This window comes from Felis catus, chromosome A3 (assembly GCF_018350175.1).
Source record: "Felis catus isolate Fca126 chromosome A3, F.catus_Fca126_mat1.0, whole genome shotgun sequence".
Classification (NCBI taxonomy): Eukaryota; Metazoa; Chordata; class Mammalia; order Carnivora; family Felidae; genus Felis; species Felis catus.
In genome coordinates, this window is record NC_058370.1 from 46,444,665 (window position 1) to 46,458,118 (window position 13,454).

The 13,454-nt window shown below is 57.6% G+C and overlaps 1 protein-coding gene across 1 annotated transcript; it reads right to left on the reverse strand.

Moving 5' to 3' along the window:
* Positions 1 to 553: 553 nt before the first annotated feature.
* On the reverse strand, positions 554 to 3,995 carry NKX2-2 (NK2 homeobox 2). The gene is made up of 2 exons (XM_023251509.2): positions 2,989 to 3,995; positions 554 to 2,036 (listed from the first exon to the last, which is right to left on the reverse strand). The coding sequence occupies exons 1-2, from the start codon at positions 3,245 to 3,247 to the stop codon at positions 1,474 to 1,476; spliced, it is 822 nt and encodes a 273-aa protein (XP_023107277.1). The 5' UTR covers positions 3,248 to 3,995; the 3' UTR covers positions 554 to 1,473.
* Between the last annotated feature and the right edge of the window lie 9,459 nt (positions 3,996 to 13,454).

Sequence of the window (13,454 nt, forward strand, 5' to 3'; positions counted from 1 at the left end):
TCGCCCTGATCTTGGAGCGGTCTCCTAAGCTGCCTCTAGTCAGCGGATTTTGAAAAAGGGGTGGGGAGTAGAGAGAAAGCCGACCAGTCTCAACCTCAGCGTCCCCACCCCCCTTCTCCGCGCGAGGTAAATCAAATGCAACAAAGTGAAAGTCATCGAGTGTAGTGGCTTCAACAGCTTCTCAGGCTGAAGGAGCCACTCGTAGATTTGGGCGAGCGAGGGGGGCTTGCTCCCTTCGCTATGGCGTTTTCCAAAGTCAGTTATCCTCCCGAAGCCAGGACGCTGCGGTCCCTGATTCAGGAGGCGCTAGAGGCCCGGGAGAGGGCAGGCGACCTCGGGCTTCGGGTCGACAGCTCGAAGACCCAAGGCCAAGCGCTCCCGCCCCAGCCCGGGATCCGAGGCGCAGGGCTTGGCCAGCCCGCCCGGGCGAGGCCTGTTTCGCGAGCCTCTCCAGCGCCCTGGGAGTCCCCGGTTCCCTGCCCCGAGGGGAAGCGTGGATGAGGCCTCAGGCCCGGCGCAGGGCGACAAAGTAAGACAAACGGGAGGGCCGGGCTTGGTTTTTTTAAACACAGGATTTTTATTAAAATTCTTATTTAAAAAATCGAAAGCTTTCAGCGCCCGGCGCTCTTGGGGAACCGCACGGAACCGCTGAGCTCCAAGTTCCGGGGCTCAGGACCCGGAGATGGGGCAGGGGGCTTCTCGCCTACACATTTTTTTCTTTTTCATATTTGAGAAATGTTTGCACTGAACAAAGTATAAAAAGAAAAGAAAGCAGGAGTAACCAAACAGAAGCAAACCAAAAACAAACCACAAAGAAAGGAGATGGGCCCCGAGGGAGAACAGGCCCGCACTGAAGATCATTTTGGCAACACTCACCACCGATATTTACAACGAAAAGTGAAATCTGCCACCAGTTGTGAGAACGTTTACATGGCCATAAATATTTAGCATTTTCTTATAAAAAAAAAAGGAGGAAAAAATTCTCTATATTTTTAAAGTGTTCTCCACTTGCTTTAGAAGAAGACGGCTGACAATATCGCTACTCACACAAACATATTTTACAAAATTCACAAAAGCGGGGAGGGGGGGTGTGTTGGTCTTTTTCTCCTTCTCAAGTGAGGACGCTATCGCTGGGACGATTTGGTTCCCCCCCCCCCCCGGGGGGAGGCAAAGAAGCGAAGCTGCGCAAACATTCTGTAAACACGGCTTAGAGTTCAGCCCTCTCCAAAGGTTCCGAAAGAGAGAGGGATGGGGCAGAGCTGCGTGGATGGAATCTGCCACTCCAGGGAGTCTCAGGCAACCTCCCGGCGCCTCCCCAACGGAGCCAAGAGTCAGCTCGACTCCAGAATAATAGTTATAATAATAATAATAATAATAACCACCGTAAGGACCGAGTCCTCCTCGCCGCCGCCGCCGCCGCCGCCGCCGGGGTGGGGCCTGGGCCTAGGGCCGCGAGTCTCGGAGGGGCGGCGCTCACCAAGTCCACTGCTGGGCCTGGACAAGGGGGTGTGCTGTCGGGTACTGGGGGGTGCTGGCTGAGCTGTACTGGGCGTTGTACTGCATGTGCTGCAGAGACTGCGCGCTGTAGGCCGAAAAGGGGATGCCCGCCTGGAAGGTGGCGGCTGCCAGGTCCTGGGCTTTGAGCGCGTGGCACGGTTTGCCGTCCCTGACCAAAACGGGCACGGCCACCCGGCGCGGCGAGGGCAGGGGTGTCACCTCCATACCTTTCTCCGCCCGGGCGCGCTTCATCTTGTAGCGGTGGTTCTGGAACCAGATCTTGACCTGCGTGGGCGTGAGGCGGATGAGGCTGGCCAGGTGCTCGCGCTCGGGCGCCGACAGGTACCGCTGCTGCCGGAAGCGCCGTTCCAGCTCATAGGTCTGCGCCTTGGAGAAGAGCACCCGCCGCTTCCGCTTCTTGCCCGCGTCCCCCCCGCCGCCCGGGGTCTCCTTGTCATTGTCCGGTGACTCGTCGGCCGAGGGCTCCGGGGACTTGGAGCTTGAGTCCTGGGGCGCCGCGCCGGCCGCCAGCCCATGCACTGGGGGAGAGAGAAGCGCGTCAGGCGCCTGGAGGCCGCGCGCCGGCACAGCCAGACCCTGAGCGCCCGGGATCCTCCGTGCGCTCTCGGCCCTCGGCGCCGCGAAGCCTGGCCGTACTGCCTTCGCCTTGACCCCCGCCCTGATCCCTGCACGACAAAACCGTTGGCTTCCCCCAGGGGAAAGAGGAAAAACGACTTGAGTGGGGGGCTCCAGACTCGCGTTTCTAGGGGTTCTCACAGTGTGGGTGCGTATTTGGGGGGAGTGGCGCGCGGAGAAGATCGTTGCGGGTTAAGGGCTCCGGCCCCCTTAAGCAGTTTCCTCTCCGGAGGAACGTGGGTAGATTTTTAAAAGAAAACCCCCACAATCCCGGCATTGATCGGCTCGGCCATTTAAGGAAGGTTTTTGGGGGCTTTCGTTTTTGCTTTCGGACTTTCTGGACACCCTCCGCACCGCACAAAGCGTCCTCTATGATCTTGCAAGGGGGCAGGGTGAGCTATTTATACCCGAGCTACCGGGAGCCTCCCCCACCCTCTACCCGTACCCCGAGGCTCGCTGGCTCGCTCCAGTGCTCCAGGCCAGTCTCTCCTGTCTGTGGGGATGGGGGGAGTGGGGGGGAGGGTTCCGACCGGAGCCATCAGTCCTGGGTTGACTTCTGTAACCAGCCCTTGGGAGGTATTCCCCTCCCCTCCCCCTCGTTTCCCCAATTTCTTGCTTTGAAAAAAACATCCGAGACCAAGTCTTTTTCCGGTACGGGGATGGGGGGGGGGGGGAGGTTGAAAAGGGGGAAAGAGCTAGGGCATCATTAACAAGTGTTAAAAATCTTTCCAGAGGAGCAGGGCGAGGGGTCTGAGTTTAGATGGCTCCTTCCCCTTTCTCCCCCAGTGTCCATCCCGAGCTTCAGCCACGGGAAGAGAGGCGCTACGGCCGCAGCGGCCAAGTTTCGCTACTTACGGGAGTACTGGAGGCCCTCGGTGCTGGCCAGCCAGCGCGTATATGGGTTGTCGCTGCTGTCGTAGAAGGGGTTCTTCAGGGGCAGGCTCTGCACCGTGTCCAGGGTGCCCTGCCCCAGCGGTCCGGCCCTCTTGGCGGGCTCCGGCCCCTCGCTCTCCTCCTCTGGCCCTTCGGCCACCGAGCCCTCCTCATCGTTGGTGTCCGGCAGGTCCAAGATGTCCTTGACCGAAAACCCCGTCTTTGTGTTGGTCAGCGACATGGCTCAGGACCCCGCAATTTATGCAGCAAAGTTGTAGCTTCACTTGGTCAATTCGTGGCGCTCCCCAGTTGGGGCGGGGAGGGGGTATGGGGGGGGAGGGATAGGGGGAGGGGAGGAGGGGGTGGGCTTTAATTATTGAGATAATTATTATTTTAAAAAAGCGAAAGAAACTATAAGGAAGGGTAGGGGAGAAAAAAAGGCCAAAAGCAACGCCTGTGTCTTCTCTGAAACCACGCTGAAATGGACGCGGGGACTGGGCGGGCCAGTGCGCCGAGCGCTGCGGGCCGGGCCCTAGTTTGTAACTCCAGGAGGGGTGCCAAGGAGGCGTCAGCTCGGGCTCCGGCGGCCGCTCGGCGCGCGGTGGCGGCTGGTGGCGAGGAAAAAATGGGCCATTGCCCGAGCGATCAGTCCATATAAGGCTGGGCTCCACTCACGAACCTGGGGAGAGGGGGGAGAAGAGGGGGAGAAAGGGAGGGAAAGAGAGGGAGGGAGGGGGAGCCAGAGAGGGAGCGAGAGAAGGGTGGAAAAAAAAAAGGGGGGGAGACATTAAAACGCAAAGGTTGGACACGTGTGGGCGGGTCTTGGAAGTCAAGTGGATGAAGACAGTATTTGCAGATGTGAAATTGTGGGTTTTGGGGAGCTCCGCGCTCCCAGCCAACGGCCCTCTAGAGCAAGATGAGAGGTGTAACGTGTCAATTAATTGCAAAGACGGGGCGAGCCTTTTTTACCCAGTATTTACATACAAAGGACCACCGCGTCGCTCGCGAGTCCACACACTTGAAAAGGCCGTTTTAACAAATTGCATCTTTAAAAAAGCGGAGGAGGAGGAGAGAAAACAAAACAGAAACCGAGAGGAGCAAAAAAAAAAAAAAAAAACAAAAAACAACCCCCCCCCACACGCGCGCGCGCACACACACACACACACACACACACACACACACCAAAAACAAAAAACAAAGCAAAAAAAAAAAACCAAAAAAATCCCCCAAAACCCAAAAAACCCATTTTAACATTCACCGGTTCCTACCTCCCCGCCCCCGTGCGCCCGCCCCCAGCAAGCCAGAAAATTGGCGATTTGTGGTGCCTTTGGAAAAGGGGGAGGGGGCGAAGGCTGAGCCGCGGAAATCTCTCCTCCTCATCGCTGGTGGTTCCCTAAACAAGATCCGGTTCAAATGGCAAGAGCCCAACTTCTGTAAGCCTCCTAGGTCAATATTTTGGTTGAGGCTTAAGGATGAGTACTAGAAATGACAAGGCAAGTAATTGATTCTAGTTAACGCCGAAAGAGCCCGAAACCCAGGAGAGGGATCGGCTTGGGGCCGGCCGGAGCCACCACCAAACGACCCCACCCCCCTCCAGCCACCCTTTATTTGCTAAAGACTTATTTATTTCCTTCACTCCGCCTCTCTCTCCCCAACCCCCTTCCTTTTCTAAGCGGCCCGGGAGGACTGCGCAGTTCACTCGCTGCTTTGCGGGCGGCCCAGGGAGGGGCGAGTGGGGGGTAGGGAACTCGAACTTGGGCTGGGTTCTGTCCCCTGCCCCGCCGCCTCTGGGCTCCGCGGGCCGCGGTCTCCTGGTGGAGGAAAGGGCAGACGGCCCCGAGCCCTTCTTGCCCATTATTATGCCTCGACCTTCCAGCCCCCTCCCTCTCCAGCCTCCAGCAGAGGTGGAGCGTTAGGAAGGGAGAGGGGAGGAGTGGAGAGACCGGGGCGCTGTATCCAGCCCGGGTGAGGACCCCGAAAGCCACGGGGGAGGGGGTCGCAGGGTAGGCGGATGGTGCTGTTTTCTTCGGATTTTTCTTCTCTCAAGCAAGTCCTTAAATTTCGTCTCCTTTTAGTCACCCCAGGAGCGCAATGGGAGTACTAACTCCAGGCTGCCAGCGGGCATTAGGTTTGTGTGAAGTTTCCAACCTTTCGCCAGCCTGGGAACTGAACTTTCCTGGGGCAGCACCTTCTCTGGGGCGCTGGGGAAGAGAAGTCAAAGCAGTACTTCCCACCCCTCTTTCCAGTTTTTTTTGTCAGGGAGGGAGCAGTTGAGGGGTAAGGTTTGCTACCTGAGGCTCCTGTCCGTCCCAGAAATGCGTCTTGAGGGTGCTTTGCCCGGGGGTGGGGGTGGGGTGGGAAGGAACAGAAAGGGCCGCGCGCGGAGCTCCGGGTCTCGCCTTCCCCTCTGCCCTTAGCCCCACGGCGCGGAGCGGAACGCGCGGACGCCCCGTCTGCTCCACGCTCAGCTGCGGCGGCCGCCTCGCCCCTGCCGCCCCCGGGTTGCCAGCGACCGGCGAGGGCGGCTCTCCTCGAGCCGTTCGGCGGCTTTCTGCAGCCCTGGCTGCCTCGCCCCCAGTATGTGACGTGGGTGACAATGGCCCAGGTTAGAGCGAGCCCCTCGTCGGCGCGTCCTGGGTGGTCGGACCCGGGCAAACACAAATACAAACCGATTGCTAAGCTGCGGACAATGAGCGAAATGTAGACAAATGTCCCGCTCCCGTTGGAAGCCTTTGTCCCGGCTCGGTTTTTGCATTTATTTCAGTGGCGAAATAATACATGATTGACGCTCTCTTTCAACGTGTCCTAACTGTTTGGAATAAATCTAAGGCTGTTCCTAGTTGTCATGGCGTTCAACCCTTTTCAATGGACTATCTCTTCATTCATTTCTGAATCCGTCCACAATATTAAGGAAACCCCTTCATGTCGACGCTCCCCATTCCTCTCTTTCTCCTCCTACTTTTTCTTTTCTCCTTTCTCCCCCTCCTTCCTCTTTTTTTCCCTGCAAGAATTAGAAACTGGTTTGAATCGTGTTCCTCGAACCCCTTACTTTTCGTGCTTTTTTCTTCTCTCTCTCTCTCCAGTCTGTCTTTCCCAGCGTCTCTCCCCATTGCCTCCCCCTCCCCCCTTTCACGTGGGAGCTCTCTGCCCTGTCCTGTCGGAGCGAGGAAGTTGGTTCTCCAGGAGTTGGGGGGTGGGGGGAGGCAGGCGGGCTGAGTTTGGAAACAGAGGCAGCCTGGGCCTGCCCCTAGCCATTGTTAGTCCACTGCTAAATAAATAACTGGCGAGAGAAAGTTCCTCAACGCGAGCATTGCAGAAAATACCCTCCTGTGGTTCCTCCCCTTGCCCCTCTCTCCCAAGGAGGGGGGTGTCTTGGGGACTAGAGCAATCTCCAGGGATGGGGAAGGGCCAGAAATGAGTCTGGTTGGGCCAGGTCAATCAATTCTTGGGTTAGGTGAAAAATGGTCTTTTGGCAAGAAGTGTCCCTTTTTGCACATCCTCAGAGCCATCTTGGGGGGGAGGGTGTCACCTCCAGGCTCCCTCTCAGAGTTCGCTCATTTCCTCACCTTGGAACCACCTAGCTCCATTCCCAAAGTCTCCCTCCCTTCCTCCAACTTAGAGGGCCTTTCTCCCAAGATGTAATCATCCTGCCCTCATTTGTCTGGGCCCCTCCCTTCTCCCTGGGAGCCTCCACGGTAGGCCAAGCACCTGAGAGACCACTATTTTCCCACCGGAATCCAGGCTCCTGGGAATTCATCATGGAGAAGGAGTGCTGACAATGGGGCCTGGAGAAGGAGACCCCTAGCTCAATTCTGGAAGGTTGAGCTCCCCAACCGTTACTGCTCCCTTGGTCTCCACTAGCCAGAGAACTTCCACACCTCAAGTCACAGGGTTCCCTTCCAGGAGCACTGGCGGGGCCACACTTTTCCTGCCAGCACAGGCCAGTGGCTGGATATCAGCTTCCTCCTCCACGTCCACCCCAGCTCGGACTCGCATTTTTCTTTCCCTTGGTCTCGGGAACCTCCGCCTCGCCTCCAGCAGCCGTGCTCCGCTCCCCGAGGAGCTGGAGCCTGTGCGCTCAGCTCTCTCTCCTGGGACCTCGCGAGTCCATTTTCCCCATCGTTTCCTCGCCCGTGTGGTTCCCGCGTCCGCTTCCAGAGCGCTGACATTTGCAATTGAAAAGGCGCAGGGAGACCGCTGGGAGGCTCATAATTGAAGGGGAGAAACTCTGCTTGTTAGAGGAAGATCATAAAATGCAAGTCCCCCAGGAGTGGCCTGTGGACGCTGGGAGGCCGGCGCCGGACCAGCTGGCTGCCCGGGGCAAGTCCTGTGCCAAAGCACGCTCCAAGTTCTACCCGATTTCGTGCAGCAGGGAAGAGCCGGGGCCCAGCACCAAACGCACCTTTCCACACAAATTAAACAGGTGATTGCATTCCAAGGACTCCTCAAGAGGTCTCTTTGGGAGCACCCCAGCCTGGCCTTGCCCAGCCTTTTCCAGCCTGAGATCTCGTGTCCAGGGAGATCCCATGCGCCCAGCAAGCTGAAGACCCAGCTCCACACCCCTGTCCCATCTCTAGAATCCTTTATTAATATCCCCACTATCCACACCCTGTCAGTTCTAAACAATGCGTGTCGCCTGGCACCAGTTTCAGCTGTACTTGGATGTGCTCTAGTCCCCCCAACTGGGTACTTTAATAAATTCTCTCCAGGTTCCATCTTGCAGCCAGGAGAAGACACTGTCCTGGTTCCACCACATTTGGGTTGGGGCTTTAAGCTCTGCCGGCGGTGAAGGACTGGTGAGCGCTCTGCTAGGGGCCTTCTGCGGCTGCAAACTTGGAGAAGTTGAGATGGGTGCTGGAAGTTTGATCTTAGCATGTTCTAGGCCTGAGATAGTTTGGGTGTCTTTGGTGTGCAGCACCAACTAGCACCCCTTGCCAGGGTTATCAGGGCAGCTAGAAGTCCTTGTCCCTGGTGTTCATCCTCAGCGTTGGGGTTCCAGGTGCTCTAGAAATCTCAGAAGTCTGTATTCCTTCTTCTGGCGTTTAGTATGGGTGCAAAGGGAAGCGCAGCCACCCCCCCCCCCACCCAGGGCAGGTGGGGGAGAGGGACAAAGGAATCTTTTTCCCTAGAGGCCAGACGGAACCTCCTTTGGGATGTTTCTCAGGCGGCTAAGCTTCCCTCTGCGGCTCTGGGTTCCGGAGGGACTGAAGCGCAGGCGGCTGGAGAGGGCGGCTTGGGGAGCTAAACAATCGCCGGAGGCCCAGGAGGGGAGGTGAATGTACACAGGCTAAGTGGCCCCACTCCAGGACAAGTGGCCCTCCAAGTCGGCCCAGTGTTTACCTGTTTACTTTCCCAGGTAGCTCAAACACGAGCGCCTTTTCTGAGCTCCGGAGCATGTGGACGGCCCTGGTGCGCCCTGCGTCCCAGCTTCTCATTTGCCCCACAACGCAGCTTTACCGTCCCTCCGGCTGGGGGAGGGGTGAGGTCCAAAACACAGGAAACCAGGCAAGAAAGGAAGATACTTGTGGAAAGCGAGGAGAGGCCTGGGTACACCCCACGCCTGGGAGCCCGGCTTGGTGTGCCCGTTGATGAAGTGGGCGTGCTGGGGTGGCATTCGGCCCCGCCCCCACACCTCTCCATCTCCGTTCTGGGCTAGAGAGCCTCTTGGGAGCCCGCTCTGCTCACATCCTTCCCCTTTCAGGCTGGTGAAAACTTGCAGCTTACGTGCGTCCTCCAGGGGAGTTAGGGCAGAAAAAGTCCTGGGGAGCACCTTGTGGGTCAGTTCTAAAGAGGGGTGGCCTTGAAGAGCCCAAAGCTTCCGCAGCCCTAGGTGGCACCCCTCACCCTCCCTACCCACAAATCGCCTCCAGTCATTAAAAATACAAGGTCTTTCCCCTTTATTTGGAAACACTGATTTGTTTGATTTCATTCTTTTTCTTCTTCCTTTTTGGAGCGAAAGAGGTTGAAAAGAAACTCCTTCCCTGGTACAGTATATGGCTGAGCTCTCAGTTCCCCGCACATCCCATCTCGGATAACAACCTTCAAGTGGATTAATTTATTGTCTGGTTAGCGCCAAGGTGCAAGCGCTTGTCTTCATTCACTCCCGAAACAAAGCGCGTTGCACCTTCCTGCTCTGGCGAGGATTAGAGGCGCGCACACAAAGGTTTTGTCGGAGGGGGAAGGTTTATTTTATCGCGGGTTGGAGACTCGGAGCGTGGCGTGCACTCGAAATCAGTGGGGGAAGGAAAATGTCGCCCAGTCTGGTCCCTGAGCGGGGAGATAAAGACGCTCACCTTTAAGATGCACACCTCCCAAACGGCCCGATGGCGGCTTGGATATCAGGTGGGGGTTGCAGGAAGCAAGGTGTGAGCTCTGGCCTCCTGATGAAACAAGTCGAGGTGTGTGGCCCACGGTACCACCCCAAGCAGAGACGTTTCCTAACCAGAAAACTGAAAGTCAGGCTTTTCTCTGGTGGGTTCAAGCACCAACTGGCATTGCTTTCTGCTTCTGGGAGAAGGAAAGTGAGTCCTTGCAGTCTGTGTTGGAGTGGCCTAAAGCCCAGTCAGAGTACAACTTTCTGAGGCCAGGCCACCACAGAGGCAAATCTCTGGCAGGAGAGACCCACAGCCATTGGACCAGATGGCCAGAAAGTGGGGGCTAATGAGAAGGGAAAGAAAATTTCAGTCCCCTTTGGGTTCAAGCATAAGGTGAGTTTTTTCTTTCTTTGGTTAATACTGTTAACTATTAAAATTGACCCAGAAGGACAATCCTTCCAAGTCACCAAGAAGGTGACTTCTTGGACAGATAAGTTTTCCAGGCCCAGAGAAGGAGCTCATATTCTGTGTCTGGGAAAAAGCCCCTCCCCCCACTTAGTAGCCACTCTGAGAAACCGTGGAAAGAAGACCTGATCTTGGCACCTAGAGCTTGGATTTCCCCTGCAATTAATTGTGGGGGCAGCTAGCAGGCATCTTAGTGAACTATCTTCCCCTAGTCTTTTTTTCAAGGTGAAATACATAACACTTCCCAATTATCTGCCTCAAATAGGAAAGAAAGAAGGAAAGAAAGAAAGAAAGAAAGAAAGAAAGAAAGAAAGAAAGAAAGAAAGAAAGAAAGGCAACTATCTCCCGAGGACATAAATTGTAATAGAAATTAGGATTTCTCTATTAATCAGCCTCATTGTGTGGGCGTAAAACCCCGAGGACATATGTTAGGACTTTGATAAATGCACTTTAATGACATCTTTGAAAATGCATCCAATAAAATAAAAGGCGAGAAAAGCCGTTTAACTTTCATGGATGTTAAATTGAACACGAAATGTGGCTCGGGGCACGCTACAAAATGGAACCGGCCTCCCTCCAATATTTTCTTTAAAAACGCAGCTCTAAGCCCCCCTTGGGCCAAATGAGCCTGTCCCAGCCAATCCATTGTCACTGGTTTATTGGGGAACCAAACGCCACGTCCCCCCGGGGCGAACCCCTTTGCTTTATTCGTTCGCGCTGCTCTGATGATTAAATATGTTACAATGAGATTACACAGCGTCAGTGTTGCCTTCAGGAACGTTCGTCCAGCCAAGCCCGACCTTCCCCCCGATAAGGGCGATTTCAATGCAGGAGATTTGGGTTTCTCAAAGAAACACGACGCTGAAAGCACGTTCTTATCTGAATATACTTCTTAGCACGTGACAAAATCATTACCACAAGACTTGGAAAAACAAGCGGCCTCTTCTAATGGGTTAGTATTCAACACCCAACGCTGGGTCGGGCGGGCTGATGTGCAATGTAGTCATTGCCGGCGCAGGGAAGCCATGCTCTCAGCCTGCGCTGAAACAGGCTAGGGCCAGGCAGGACGAGGAACCGATCTGCGAGGGCACTGGAGGGAAGGGGTCCTGGGGATCTCCTTCTCAGGTCTTCAATCTGAGCACCAGAGGTCTGCGACCCTCCTCCAGACGCAACGCCCCCTTTTCACCCCCCGGCGCCACCAGCGTGGAGCAGGCGCTAGAGGCGCACCAAAGGGCCCCTTGCTCCTTGAGGTGTTTGTGTGTGGCTGGGGGAAAGGGTTGGAGCTGAGGGGGCGCCCCTGGGAGACCAGGACCTCAGCAGACCCCACAGAGGCTCATTTCTGATCCTCTGGCGATCTCTACTGACGCAAACGAGAACTGTCTGGTGCCCGGCGAGGCCCGGGAGACACTCGCCCCCTCAAAGTCCAAGCTTAGGCCGCCTCCTCTTCCCCCCTACCACGGCTCGCGCCCCCGCGCTGGGCCTTCCTGCCTGCGACTCCCGCCACTTACCCTCCTTCTGCTACCTTGCGGCCCAGTTCCGCCGCAGAACCCCTTTCTCCACTAGGCGCCACCTCCACATTACCTTCGGGACTTCTGCCTCCGCCTTAACCCCCAGTCCCGACCACCCACTGCTCACAGCAGGAGACTCACCGGGCGGAGGTGGGTGCAGAGGCGCGCCCTCCCTTACGGCGGCCAGGGCAGCCCCGGAGCATCCGGCACCCGGCAGTGGGGAGGGGGCTGGCGAGGCGCCCGGAGCGCCCGCTCCGCCTCCCACTCCCGGCGCCGCGACTACAGCCGCGCAGCATTTCAAGGCGCGTCTTTATCTAGCCCTCCACCTACTCGGACCCCCCACCCCCAACCTCGGGCGCCCCTCCCCCACCGCGCGCCCTCCCGGGCGGGGCTTGCAACACCGCCGCGGCCCTCCACCTCCCCTCCTCCCGGCCGCGCACCTGCCCAGCCCCACCGGGCAGTCCCGTTTCAGCGGCTCCGCGGGAAAGCGCACGGCGTCAGGAGCACTTGGCCTAGGCTGCAGGTAAAACTTTTACCGTCTGGGGGCGCGAGGGGAGGGACCGGCCCCTCCCCGAGTGCCTCCGCCCCCCTAGACCAGCGGAGTCCGCTGATGACTTCGGACGCCCTGCACTTGCCCACCTGCTGCTTCCGGACTCCACGGCTTGGGGACAGAGCCCAGTCGGGCGCCGCGAATGGGAGGGGCGCTCCAGAGGGTGCGCGGAGGACTCAAAGCCTGGCACAGTCTGGCCGGACGGCAGTGCCCCAAGACCCCTCTCCCTTGGCCCGCCGCAGAGACAGCGCCTGGAGCTCGTTCCGTTCCCCGGCGGCAGCGGAGGCCCGCGCCTGACCGCGAGGGGCGACGCCGACTCCACTGCGGCTCTCGGGCTCCGCCGGGTTCCTCGCGCCCCCCAGTACTCCCGCCCCGCATGCGAGCGGGAGGCTCACCTGGAGCGCGGCCGAGCCGCTGGGGCCAGGGCTCCACCAGCGCGCAGGTCCCCGGCCGCTCTTTATCCTAAGCTGCGGAGTGGCGGGCACTCGGGCAGTGGCGCTGCGCGGCGGGCCGGCGAGCGCTCCCCCTCCCGGCTCCGGCTCCCGGCCCGGCGGCCCCACCCTCCCGACTCCGGGCCCCGAGGCAGCCGCGCAGCCTCCGCGGAGGGGGCCGCTCCCCAGCGCCGCGCGCGCTCTGTTTGTTTTCCTTGCCCGACTGACGTGAGTCAAAATATTGGCCATATGTTCAGCGGTAATAAATTGGGTATGAGCGCAAACACACTTGGGCTTCGATGGCTCTTTCAGCTGCCACATGGCGGGCTTCGGGGGGGAGGGAGCTGCCACTTTGCCTCGGCCCCGACCCCCCCAAACAAGCGGGTAGGTGCCCTCTCCCTAGCGTCCTTCTGAGCTGGAGATTGGGACCCCAGATATCTCCTCTTCTTCGCCCCTCCTCGGTCGCAACCGTGCCTTGGACCCTGCAGCCTAGAGCTGGGGCTGCTGGTTAACAAGGTCGCCATCTATAAATTGCTCGGTCGCTAAGACGCCATAAAACCGAAGGGCCAGATGTGGCACGTTATTTATGTGTGAAACAGCGTTTACATTAGATACGCCGACCCAAGGCCGATAGCACGACTTCTCGGGAGGTCACAGACCTCTCGCCCCGGGCTATAGGCTCCGCCCCCAGGACGCTTACCCCCTCCAGATTGAGGGGTGTTGGTCTTTCTGGGAAAGGGGTTCAGCTCTCTGCGGCCTAGGAAGAAAGTGATTTCAGTGCACCCGTGCCAAGGTGCCACCTGTCCAGGATTAGAGACAGCCTCTGGGATTTATTTCTGTAGTTTTTCTGTTTCCTTTTTTTTTTTTTTTCTCAGAGGGCCTGGGAGGCTGTTTCATTTTCCAGGCGGTGGATACGTTCCATGGGACTTTGGTCTGAACAGGAAAGGTGGCATTTGAAAGCTGAAGATTTTCGGCCCTGTGAGATTTGAGGATGGGAGCTCCCTGACTCCTGAGGGAGGGGTTTTTTTTGAAGGGGGCAGAGATGCAATTGGAACAGTCCACCTGGCTGAGGGAGCAACTGAGGTTAGTCCTACCTCAAACCTGACTGTGGACTCCAGTGTCAGATGTCACCCACCTTATTTAAATTAAATGGGAGCCAAGGCACTCAGACAGAGGCAAT